This window comes from Triturus cristatus, chromosome 5_2 (assembly GCF_964204655.1).
Source record: "Triturus cristatus chromosome 5_2, aTriCri1.1, whole genome shotgun sequence".
Lineage (NCBI taxonomy): Eukaryota > Metazoa > Chordata > Amphibia > Caudata > Salamandridae > Triturus > Triturus cristatus.
In genome coordinates this window covers 514,856,785-514,870,134 of record NC_140588.1, presented here as the reverse complement: position 1 = coordinate 514,870,134, position 13,350 = coordinate 514,856,785, and the positions used below count along the sequence as shown (strand labels likewise).

General features: G+C 45.4%; 1 protein-coding gene across 3 annotated transcripts in view; it reads left to right on the top strand.

Annotated features, from left to right (window-relative positions):
- The first annotated feature begins 4,067 nt into the window (after positions 1-4,067).
- The window catches only part of MLH1 (mutL homolog 1), a 388,689-nt gene continuing 379,406 nt past the window's right edge, over positions 4,068-13,350 (top strand). For 2 of the 3 annotated variants that reach the window (XM_085607539.1, XM_085607537.1), the window contains exon 1: positions 4,068-4,271. In XM_085607539.1, the coding sequence (XP_085463665.1) occupies positions 4,156-4,271 (116 nt within the window). In that variant the 5' untranslated portion in view covers positions 4,068-4,155. Of the gene's footprint in view, positions 4,272-4,319; positions 4,434-13,350 lie in introns of those variants that run through there. The other variant, XM_085607538.1, reaches the window with a different exon arrangement.

Here is a 13,350-nt window from a genome sequence, read left to right as displayed (position 1 = left end):
GTCCCGGTCAGCAGACCTATCGTTCTGTGTTGGATGTCCAGCTCATCACCCCGGCAGCAGGCAGTGTTTCAGGGCTCAGGGCATTCATGGTGGCGAGTTGGCGGGCCCCAATGTGGAGGGATCAGCTTTAGCAGGCTGCGGAAGAGCGAAGACACATCTCACTCCCATCAGCAGCTTGGGCACGCCCCCGCCAAGTTATTAACGAAATCAACTTTAATTTTGTCAAATGTCACAACACCTCTGTTATTTTTACATAGACAACGTATTAACCATTTAGTGTGATTATTTCCTGTGACAGCTACAATATGCAAATTTGCATCTTTATTCACAATACTGACAGGGAGAAACATAATTCCATTAACTCCTCAGATAAGACAACAGATGGAAAAGTGGCTGAATCCTTAGTCCCTTATGAAAGTGTTCCCTTTACATCCTCCCTCTCCCATGCTGATAACTATAGTTGCCAGCATGGTGGATGGGGTCCAGTTTGTGGCTTCAAGAGGATTCATGGAAGATGGTGAGGTCTGGAGAGCCACACGTCTTTGGATTAGAGGGCACTGTCTGCCATTCTCAGAGCTCTGAGGCACTTTCAGGAGATCATTCACAATCTTCACGCTCTCATCAAGGACAATACAGTGGCTATGTCATATATTTAAACAGGCAGGGGGAATGAGATCTCTTTCTCTAAACATGGTGGCTGAACAGAGTGTAGATTGGGTGAAGATTTGTCTGCTAACTCTAAAGATGATTCATATCAATCAATATTTACTTCATACAATTTTATATCATAAAACTACATCATTACAAAAACAATTCTTATCATAATCAATTCACGTTAGATAACACCACAGTCATATATACAGAATAGTTAACTTCACCGAAATACGATACAAATGATTAAACCTCAGTTCAATCTATGCCCTAGCTATCAAAAGTCTTCCTTAAATGTATGGCATGACAAATATAAGTCATAACAATAACACAAACATCCAATGAGTGCAGATTTTTTTTAAAGGTCGGTGCCATGCTGCACTGTCCTAAGTGATATTTGACTAACACTGGTTTAATGAAACTGTTTCTTAGCACATTGTAAAATCGACAAAAGAGCATAAAATGTAACATCCCTTGGGTAGACATTTATCTAGGGCTTTTGACCTCTCTTTCGGCGTGGAAATGTGACTATGTGTTACACCACATTCAATCTGAAGCATGAAAGCAGGTTGCTAACGATCATGAGTGTCTGCTATACAGGCCAGATAAAACTGTTAGCCAACATCTACTGAGAGGGTAGAATAATGACATAATTCGTTTTTTGTCTATCTAATAAGAATATATCCTCTTTAAAAATTACTGTAGACACAATCAGGCACATGCATGAAAGCCAAAACCGGTCGCAAACGGGTAGATTCTCAGAATCTGCCCCTTTGCGACCGGTATTTTTGCATTTGGGATGCATCATCCCAAATGCAAAAATCGCAATTTAAGGAATCTCAAAATAGCGATTCCTTAAATTGCGATTGCATTTCAGGAATCTCAAATTGAGATTCCTTAAATGCAATGCATTAAAGTGTAAAAAATAGCGATTTCGCTATTAGCGGGAGCAAATTACCATGAAGCTGGACTTCATGGTAATTTGCTAAAACTTAGAAAAAAGCAAATTTTTTTTTCTTCTAAGTTTCATATTGCACACACACATGCCCTTAGAGCATGTGTGTATGCAACATTTGAGCAGAGTTCACATACATGGGTGCAATAGGGTGTCATTTTGACACCCTTGCACCATAGAAATTGCGGGAGCAATTTGCGAGTACCTACTGGTACTCGCAAATTGCTCCCGCAATCTCCAATTCATTCCTATGGGCCTGGAGGCCCATAGGAATGAATGGGAAGACATTCCTTAATTGCGACTCTCAATTTGCGAGTCGCAATTAAGGAATTTGTGGGAATCGCTATTTCTTTAGCGATTCCTACATGCATAGGGTTTTGCTATTCCTTAATTGCGATTCCTTAATAATCGCAATTAAGGAATCGCAAAACCCTATGTTGATGCATGTGCCAGAATCACTTTAGATCCACCCACTCTACCTCCTCCATAGTGGTTGGATCTTCAAATAACTGCGGCTGCTTCAGCCTACCACATTGCTTTCAATGTGCCTTAGCCACAGGATATAATTAGCCCAATCACGAGATAGGCAATTCTGAACAATCAATCTGTTTAGGTTCTTAAGAAGACACTCAACTACTGAAGTTCTTCTCTCGCTTTCCTGTACCAGAAACAATGGGAGTGGTTGCTCCAGCTCTACCACGGCCTCCTCAACTCCTCTATGCTTTCCCACCTTTTCCTCTTATCCCCACATATACTTACAAATATTCAGAAAGAAGCAGCAAAGGTGATAATAGTGCTTCATTTTTGGCCTCACTGCTTCTGGTTTTCTCTTCTAAAGTCTATGGCCATAGCACCTTATTGAAAAATCCCACTTTCATACTTTCCTCTGGCAAGGCTTTCTCGGCGTGAAGGTTAAAATGGTGGGACTGCCAAACAAAGGCATTCCTGAACATTTATCCCAGATTTTACACAAATCCCTGCTACTTCTACAACTTATTTGTAGCATTGAGGGATTTTTAAATGATGGCGTGAATCCTTTTCTCTTTCCCCCTTCGCTTGTGAAATTTCCTTGCTACTCCAATTCGTACTAGATGGTTTCTGTAAACATTTGCCAGTATATATCTTAAAATGTCAATGGTCTGCTATCCAGGCTTTCTGGGAAGACTGGGAGGTTCTAGAAAGGATAATCCCTTGCTATTAAGATTTTTAGAGTTTTAGATTTCTAGACCCTCTAAAAGACCTTAGGTTCCTCTCTGAGATGTTCCTTTACTGTGAAAGATTTTTCAGGGCTTTCCCTTGAAATGTTACCATCAGTTGAACTTAAATGTTTTAAATTGAAAGTAGCTTGTCTATTGACTGTTACTTCTGTTAGAAGGATTTGAGATTTGGGTGCTATCTTCCTCCCTTTTTTACTATTTTGGAATACTGTGTGATTTTAAGACATTGGGCCTGATTTAGATCTTGACAGATGGGTTACTCCGTCACAACGGTGACGAATATCCCGTCGCCGAAATATAAATCCCATAGGTTATAATGGATACTGCAAATGATAAGGCAGGTGCTATGTGCCAAGTGGGGTTAATCCATTATTATTTAGAAACCACTGTAGTAGCATTCTCTCATAATTGCAGTGGCATTTTGTTATAGCAAGGTCCACTGGAATTCTCTGGCTTGAGAGGACCAAATTATGTGGCAGAGTTAACAAAATTCTACAGCAATAAGAGGCAAATTTTACGGCCGGTTTTGTAACAGTATTACTACATTATGTTGTCATTTTCACCCATGTTAATGCTGTTTTATCAAAGGTTTCACCCTATTAGTAACTCTAACTCTTTAACATTCAAATACAACAATAAACTACTGAAAGGTGACCAGTCAACCTTTGGGAAGGGCCTTCCACTGTGCAGCAGCGCATGTTGCTGCATTTTTAGTAATTTTTTATCTGTTTGCAGGCTTTGAAAAAACATGCAGCACTTCATTTTTTAGGTCTCGCCTACACAATAATATCTTATTGGTTATATATACATACATGCCAACATTTGAGAATAAAATAATCGGAAGAATGTATTTCCCCCATTGCCTTCTGTTGTAGTAGAGGCAATGTCGCCTGCAACGGGTTTATTGGAAATGTATGTGTATATATGGTAACAAAAATGCTTGTAACACTTTTTTATGATAACTTTTCAACATGGTGCACACCACCCACGGGGCTCTACAACATAGCTTAGAGACATTGGCAAAGCCAATAGCTCTGACTAAACACTCAATAAGGTCCAAAAAGCGAGACCTATTTATTGGCTATGCCAGTGCTTGTTTTCTACTTTCAGGACGAGGCTCGAAGAACCGTTGGTCCTTTTTTTATGTCCACCTAAATAGGCTGCACTTGACAGCGATGGTCCACACCTCTTTTTTATGTTTCCTCTTTCTATCCAATGGCGGTATACCATTTGTGGTGACGTCGCTGTATACATCCCGCGCTGGTTAAAGGCTTGTGCTGTCGCTGTGAGGCGGTTAGCAGGCGAGGCGTCCTTGTTGCGCTCTACGGGGCCATGGCACTCATGGCTGGGGTTATCCGACGGCTGGATGAGACAGTGGTGAACCGCATCGCCGCTGGAGAAGTGATCCAGAGACCAGCCAACGCCATTAAGGAGATGCTGGAGAACTGGTGCGAGAACGTGGGGAGTTGTGGGTCAAGGCAATCCTTGAAGAGGCCGTATAAATCCCATTACAATACACGTGCTGCATTTATTTTTATTTATTTAATGCTTTTTTATATAGCGCGGACTTTACCCGAAGGTGTCAGAGCGCTTCACAATAGGAACAGTAGGTGGGGGTCGATTTTCTCTGTGTTCCTGTCAGATTATGGAAACATGATCATTGTGGCTGGATTTTGCTACGCGCGTGTGTCTATAGCGCATTGTGCTAATTCTGTGTGTACGTAGAAAGTTGGATACTTATCTTGGCCCCTGGAGATGGGGAACTGTAGTTCTTGTGGAAATTGTTAATCGTTTTATACGTGTAGTTAAATAAGAGTGAGAAGTTCTAAATGGTGTTAGCGATGAAGCTAAAGTTGTTTTCACTCGAAGCAGGCACCTACTATTAAACTATGTGAATGAGAAGTGCTGATGAAATCTACCTACTGAATTAATGGGTGGGGGCATTCTTTTAGTATTATTCTACAACTATTGTTTACATACATTTACAACACCTTTACACCGCTTCTGACGGTCACAACTCCTATGCAGTGTGTGATGACAATAGTAGGATTATGGCACCAGTTCAGTTAATAGAAATGTCTACAAATCAACATCGACAAAGGGCGTTTTTAGCTCCTAATCAAAGTTAAAGCACCTCCTCATCAGGACATATATGTTTGTTTTAATTCCCACTAATGTAGGGCATTAAACGGGATGAAAAAAGTATGCGTGTGAGAGGGAATGGGGCTCTAAAAGGGGCGTGACTTCCGCAACTAAACAAACATTCTTTGTTTCCTATAGTGTGCCCCATTACCGGTATTTTGGTTCCTCTGAGCTTTCTTTGATTACATTGTTATTGCATTAAATATAACACAGCAAATTACTTTTGGCTTTGTCAATGGCTGTTAGCTGTGTAAGATAAATGAGTAGCAAGTGGCTTTGTTGTTAATAATATTGGAAATGTTTAAATTCTGAGTTAGTGAGACTGTGAATTAAACGTTACTGAGATCTGTGGAAGAGTTCTCAGTCTTCAGAGTGTCCCAATCACTCCTGATGTATTTACTGTTGGACATGTATGCATGTTTTTATTTTGCTTCCACCTTGTCAATATTTTGACAATTGCGTGCTTCCTTCACACAGCATCACAATTGCATTTGGCATACATGGGCATTGCTTTGTGTGCTGCAAGTATTGAATGGCACTGTATTCTGAACACCTTTTTGACCCACTGACAGGCACTTTGAGAACCTCGCACTCCTGTAGCTTCTACTCCAGGCCTTGCGTACGTGCTGTTCTAAACACGTGAGGCTGACTCAGTTCAAAGTATGAACTACACAGGAGTCATGTGCTGCATGAAAAAAACACAGAAACGCAACATCCTGGAAATAGCTAACATTCTTAGGGATGTCTAAATTAAGTAAAACATGTTAAATATAAATACTAGCTACATCACTGACAGACTACATTAACGGTATTTACATTAATTGTTCAGAAATTGATCAGTGTTATTTGGCAGTAACTGTAAGGGCATGAACATAGAGCCTGGTAGGGATTTGTTTTAGTGTCCTTTTTTAAACTCCTACTGGGTTTTAGATCTGGAGGGACCCAGCCCACTTAAAGCTCCGCACTAATGCATTTCATATAAGTACTGCAGATTTGAGGTTTTGTACTTTAAATTTAAAAAATATATATTTTTGGCTCTTTTTGTGTGCTGAATGTAGTCCACCCCTTACTTTCATTTTAAAATAATCCTTTCCGGGATTTATGTCTCTTTTTCTTTTTCACACATCTTTTCTCATCAGTTCGCTTCTTTTTGATGTTACTTTAGACTCTTGGAATGTGTGGCATGGTGGAAGGGCTGTCTGAAATGAGAACTGTATGCTATTTAAGGTAGTAGCTCACTAGTACCCTGAGGCAGCACTCTGAAAAGTTCAAAAACAGCACAGCACATAATTCATATGGGTTAACCATATTGAAGAAGGCAGCACTACAGTTCTATTGACCCTTACAGTGGTAGCTAACCAAATAAATGGTGAGACCAAACACACACAAGTGCGCTCGGTGACAGCCTGTGGGATTTACAACATCACACCTGTCTCCAGTCTCTATTTAGCTAGTCACATGGAGATTTGTCATTTCGGAAACCTCACTCTATCAGCCATACTTAAAAGGATTAAGTGCCAGCCACAGTCATCTGGTTGCCCTTGATCGGTAAAAAAGTTGCCTTTAACCGTGGAATTTTCTTCTAGAGAAAAATGTCTTCACTTGTGCAGTGCAGCAGGCGGTGTCTGAAGTTGACCTAAGTCTGAGGTCTCGGTGAAGACGTTGAGTAAGGGGGGAAAAGCCCAGAGTGCGAGAAGTTCAGGTTTTGCGCCTAAACACTTCTCAACATCAATCAGGATCAGATCAGGTTTCACGCCCAAATGGTCCTCAACATTCATCGGATACAGGCTGTGGCCTGGTCCAATGAAGTTTTCTATTTTTGGACATTGATACCTTTCTAGAGCTCGGATTTCCTTAGCGGGGCAAGGCTGCTGGCTGTGGCCGAAAGGGCTCAATGTCATTGGATGGTTTCAACAGCGATCCCACTGAATTTTGCTGTTATGGAGAAGAACTTTGTGGAAGATGCAGCAAACTCAATCCCAGTGGTATTGCACCTTCAGCGGATCGGCTTGGCAGGTGGTTCCGGTCCCACGCTCCTTTTCCGGGTTGGCAATACATTTCTAAATCCCAGGTTTCAAGAATCTTTGGGAGGAGTACACCTTGATACCAGCCAAAAGTCCATAACCTTATGAACAGCACTTGGGGTTGAGACTGACTCCAGTAGGGAGCCAGCAATTGGGTCCAGGGCAGGTCCAGTGGCAGCTGGGAATGCAGTAAAAGGCCTCTTGAAGCTTGTTGTGTACTTGTATCCCAAACAAGAGGTCAGCCTTATGACCCTTTGAGTCCACTTCTTAGTCCTGAGTACAAGAGGCAGAGTAAGTCTAATCTTAGGTCACTGGCAGTAGGTCCAGGAGTTTTCTGTTCTTCCACAGGTTAGGAAGTGATCTAAGGTGGGTTCTGTGAACACCGTATTTATTCGTGGCACCAGCCTACTGGTGGGGAAAACTCCTGACCATTCCCTAATCAATACGTTACAAAATTCCCAGGGATGCCTAAGCATAAGAGGGACATTTTTGATCTTTTGGTTTCTGACAGTCCAGCGGCTCTGTTTTTAACAGAAACCTCGCTGAACGACTGCACGGGACCTGACTTTGCTACAGCTCTCCCTAACAACTACACCTATGTGTGCCGTAATAGACAGGGCAAGGAGGGAGGTGGCATTGCCATCATATATAAACGGACCTACTCATGTAAGTGGGAAGATTTAGCCATACCCAACTGCGAAGCTGGCTACTTCAAACTATTATTGAATCCTAACTACACCCTGTCGGGCGTTTTACTCTATCGTCCCCCGGGCGCTGCTGGCGCATGGGCTTCTTCTTTATCGGAAAATATAGCTCCTCTACTGCTACAAACTTCAAACTTTCTTCTCCTTGGCGATTTTAATATCCACTTTAACAACACACTCTGTCCTATCCGTACACACCTTCTTCAAGATTTGGCCGCTCTTAATCTACATCTTCACAACATGGGCCCTACACACAAGGCAGGTAATCTACTTGACCCCATCTTTTCAAACCTTGACGTCATTACCTGCCTCCCTTCCAAACCTATTACCTGGTCCGACCACTACATTATCGAATTTAACATCCTGACGAGTGTTATTGCCGGTCCATCAGTGCATATTCAGACTCTAAGACCGAATAGAAATTGGAAAAAACTCAAGTTGTCACAACTGAATCACCAGCTTGCCTTAACCCTACCCTCTCTACCCAACAATATCACTATCAAAGATGAAAGTTTAATTAACACATGGCTTTCTTCAGCCATTGATATCTGTCTTCCGGCCCGTAATGGAAAACAAAACTTCACTCACCCCCCTGCCCCCTGGTTTAATGACCAACTCAAATGCGCCAAATCCAAGTGTAAGAAACTTGAACGCATATGGAGATCTGCGTATTCCCCCAACGATAAAGACATTTATAAAATGGAACTTCGAAACTACCACTCCCTGTGCAAATCTGCCAGGGCAAACTATGTAAACACCTTTATTCTATCAGCCCAAAACCGCCCAAAAGCTCTTTTTAGAGCAGTCCAAGAACTTTCTGGACAATCAAACTCGCCAAAAGCCCTCTGTTTGGACACAGTCCAATGTAATACTCTTGCCGAATTTTTTACGGAAAAAATAGACCGTATCTATGCCGGTTTTGATGCCTCCCCACGAGCATTAGACATCCCTCCCAGTACAGATCCTGACAACACCATCTCTCAGGATACTACTACCCTTGTTCCTCACACTTCTATTGACAAATGGGATTCGATCTCTCTGGAACTCTTTTTCAAACTCATGGCTAAAATCAAATCTGGCTCCCCACTTGATGCCATGCCTCCTCAAATTTTAAGCACCCTTGACATTCCCGCTCTCTTACCCATCTTAGCCCTCCTGAACGCATCTTTGTCGGAAGCCACCGTTCCTGCAGTTTGGAAACACGGCATGGTGGTTCCCCTTCTTAAAAAAACCAACGCCGATCCCAATAATCCTTCCAATTTCCGACCCATATCTCTACTCCCTTGTCTGTCCAAGGTTTTAGAAAAACACATTAACCTCTGCCTCTCCTCTCACATTGAGGCCACCAAATTCCTACACCCATCCCAGTCTGGTTTTAGGGCTGGATTCTCCACCGAATCCACCCTCTTAGGTGTCACAGAGGCCATTAGACAACAGGTGGACAGAGGAGAGACGGTGGCGCTTATCCTGTTGGATTTAAGCGCTGCGTTCGACACCGTCTCTCATGACATCCTCCTCTCCACCCTAAAGGCCGCTGGTATCCATGGCATGGCTTTAGCCTGGATTGCCAGTTTTCTGTCCGCACGCACTTTTCAGGTCTTTTCCCCCACTTCTGTCTCCACCGTTCTCCCGTCCCCTCACGGTGTACCCCAGGGCTCTATCTTGAGCCCCCTCTTTTTCAATATTTATGTCAGTCCTCTCGCCTCTCTGGCAGAACAATCTGGTCTCTCTATATTTTCATATGCGGACGACACCCAAATTATTTTCTCTCTTTCTTCTAATAAACACGCCCCTACTTCATCTCTCCGATCTGGGCTCATCAATATTGCCAACTGGATGCAGACCAATAAATTAAAACTAAACGGCGACAAAACCGAACTTCTTCTATTCGGTCCTGACACCTCTCTCTGGGGCCCTAAGTATTGGCCTCTGCAAATGGGTCCCCTGCCGGTTCCATCCACCAAGGCTCGTAACCTGGGAGTTACATTTGACAACCAATTGTCCATGAAGCAGCATGCTGTGAAAGTCTCAGCCATCTGTACTAATATCATGCGATGGCTGAGAAAAATAGCATGGATGCTGCCGCCAGATACCCTAAGAACTGTGGTCCAGGCTTTAGTAACCTCCAGGTTACACTACGGTAACGTGCTCCTCCTTGGGGCTAACAAGGAAGTAACACGTAAATTACAGGTGGTGCAAAACATGGCAGCTCGCCTGCTCTGCAATTTGCCCAGAACTGCCTCTGCTGCTGTTTCCCTGCGCAGCCTTCACTGGCTGCGCATCGAATCTAGAGCTAAGTTCAAAGCTCTCTGTTACATGCACCGGGTTAAAACAGGCAACTCCCCCCCCCCCCCCCCCCTACCTCTCCACTCTGGTTCAACCGTACTGTCCTGTGCGTACCCTCAGATCCTCCTCTCTTGGCACCTTCTCCGTGCCACGTTTCAAACGCACCAGAGTTGGTGGTCGCTCCTTTTCCTATCTGGCGCCATCACTCTGGAACACACTCCCCATTTCTCTGCGCTTTGAAACTTGCTACCTGAAATTCAGGAAGGGCCTAAAAACCTGGCTTTTCTCTGCTTAAACCCCTCTTCCATCTCGTCTCCCTGCTTCTTTTTCCTCTGTCAGCGCCGGGAAACCCCCGGGTATCTGGGCGCTTTACAAACCCAAATATAATAATAATAATAATGCCCCAACCCACTTTTCCATAATTACCTTTGTCCTCTTCTACAAAAAATCCCAAAGTACCCCAGTCTCCCTAAATCTACGATGACAGAATCTTTATTGGTCAGAGCTCCTTGTGCCCTCCCATTTTTGTGGCTATGGACATGGGACCTCCTTCCCTGTGGTCACTCTAAACCAGTCCTGGAGCAGCTTCCCATCCCGCAAAGATTGGTGCCAGTCTGACTAGAGGGACAATACACAGAGCAGGTCTAGGTGTGAGCTACATTTGCCTGTGGCAGGGTAAGGCCTCCTTTGAAGCCCACTATATGCCTGGGCACAGCTTCCAGGCTATCCTATCAAGGGGAAAAAAAACTCCCCACATCCAAGTTCCTTTGTCTCAGTCTGGGGAGCAATTTAAACCTTCACTACAGGGGAGCTTTCCGGTGACAGTTGGAATACTTACAGAAAGGCCTTAGAGGCTTGGGAAAAGGTGATTGCTCTAAAATACCTTTTCCTTAATAGTTGGATACCGTTCTACTTTGCCATTACTTTGAATTTTGTCTACCTGTTAAAAAAAGAGTCCTTGAAATATTTTTCTAGCTGTTACCAACCCGTAATTTGCTTTGCTTTGTGTTATGAGCAATCCAGTGTTTCTCTATGTAAGTAGTCAGTCTTGCTACTTTTAAAAAAGTTTTTAGGTGTTTTCATTGTAAGGCCATATGGAACATAAATGTTTTGCATATCCTACTTTGAAATACAATGTACCCTGCCTTTATGGGCACTAGGCAAACACAGTGATGGATGGAATGCTCAAATTAATCTCTGCCAGTGGCAATCGCTCAGAATGCATCCCAATCCATCATTTTTTTTTTTCTCACCATGCAACCCCAGTTTGGACCTAGCCATGCCAATCAGTATTGACCCTGCTGGGGGTGAATGTTTTGATTTGTTCTGCATTCCGTCCATCAATTGTGTGTCTTTTGCCAAGTGCACCTACAGCATGGAAAGTGAAATGTCTAATTTGGGCTTCAGTGTGTATTGACACTACCTAAATATCAGCCACAAATATATTTCTACCAAAAGCACCACTGTGCTCTGACTAGGCTGGTGTTTAAATGCACAGCAGTGACACCTTGCTGGGAATATGCCTTTGACAGGCATCTTCAAAATAAACATACGTTTGGTCACCACTGATCCAAACTATGGTGTTTATTGTTAAATTACTATCCACAATGGGGGCGTGGCTTGAAAGCGGAACATGGCGGACACGTGAGCTGGGAGCTCCGCACCAATTTGCCTTTTATCCGCTGGGATTGTAGGGCCAGAGCACAGGACTTTGCTGGTCCCTGGGGGGCTCGAGTGCTGTGGGGCACCCTGTGAAGAGGTCTGGGGCCTGACGACGCGGTCGATCAACACGACAGCTCGCCAGCCACTTAGGTGCACGGACATGGCTGGTGTCGTGGAGGCTGCGTGACTCCCTGCGGACCTGGTCTCCTCGTTCCCTGGGTTGAGCGGGTGCATGAGCCCCCGCAACCTGCTTCGTGATTGCGGCTTGGAGGGGGGCTTCCTACAGCCGAGGAGGGAGCTCTACCGGAGGAGATTGCGGCCCGCTTGAGGCGAGGCAGAGGAGCTGCGGTGCCACCGGAAGGGGTCAGGTGAAAGGCAGCGCAGATGAGTGGCAGAGTACGGCAGAGAACCTGGGCCGTTGCCAGTCTTGAAAGCTCACTGGCTGGCCCTTGGGTGTGCGCACTTCTGCTCCCAGGCGACGGCATCGGCTGCATAGTGTGAAGTGAGTCAGTGGGCCTTCCGGGTCCTGCATTGGTGAAGCAGCCTGTGCTGGGGGTGCATTGACATTTCCTGAGGTGTGCGGGCTGATCCTGTGGTCTGCGCTGGAGTGGGCTTGTACTGCGGGGGCCGTGGTTTCTTCCTGCTGGCCTCTGGCTGGAGCGACGCCCGTTAACGGAGCGGTCTGCGCCGGGGAGCCTGTGCAGGATGGTTTAAAGGCTCCATACATGTATTCGGTCACAATACTGGCCTAGCGGGTGGTGCTCCCCAGCCACGGGGCCTGAAGTCGGAACGGCTGATCCGCCGGTGAGGCTTGGAGCAGTGGAACTTCACGAAAGGTGGCTGTTGCGGGGAGGCCGTGGAGTGCCCTTTGTGTGCTGGTATTGGGGAGCAACGTCGAGTGGCACAACTGTTGAGGACCCAGACGTGGTTGTAGCAGTGCCCCACCCCGGTGCGGCAAGAATAGCCGTACCCCCTGGCCTATTGCAGTTTTGCCCCCTGCTGGAACACTGTGTGCGGGGGTGATCTGCTTAGCGAGGCGCTGCATTGCCAATGTGGACTGGACTGGGAGTACGTCGGGGATGTGCCTGAATGGTGGATGACCCCTGAGGTTTTCGGCACTCAGGACTGACGCACCTGTCCAATACCAGCGAGTGTACGGACAACCCCCTTGGTGGTGGGCCAGTCGCCCTGGCAAAACCTCCCTGGATTGTGAGCTTGTGGGGTTGGACAGCCTGGACTTTGTCTGGCCTAGGTCACTTGAGAGGCCGATTCCTGGGTCTATAGGCCTGGTGGGTGGATGTCGGACTGGACCCGAGACACGTGGCACAATTCTTTCGATAGCCTGGTGACCTGGGGACTTTATCCACACACGACGAGATCCTGCTGGCGGCTCATGTGAGCAGGGGGAGCAGAGTGAGCTGGCTCTGTTGTCTGAGGTGCAGGATCCGCTGCGGGGGGCTGCCCTTGCTATCCCGGATTTTCACAACCGTAGCCAGTGGGAAGCCCTGCTCCTGCCTAGGGGTTTCTTGTCGTCAAGGGCAAGCCTAGAAATCACCAGACTGGTACCCCTACGGAGCCGGAGGACGGTGCTCAGGAGCAGCCACAATCTGGCCCAGACAACCCAGTCCAGCAGCAACTCAATAAAATCTTGGATGCCATAGCGTATACGAAAGCAACTCTCCACCAAGATATCAGCACTGTTGTGGTGG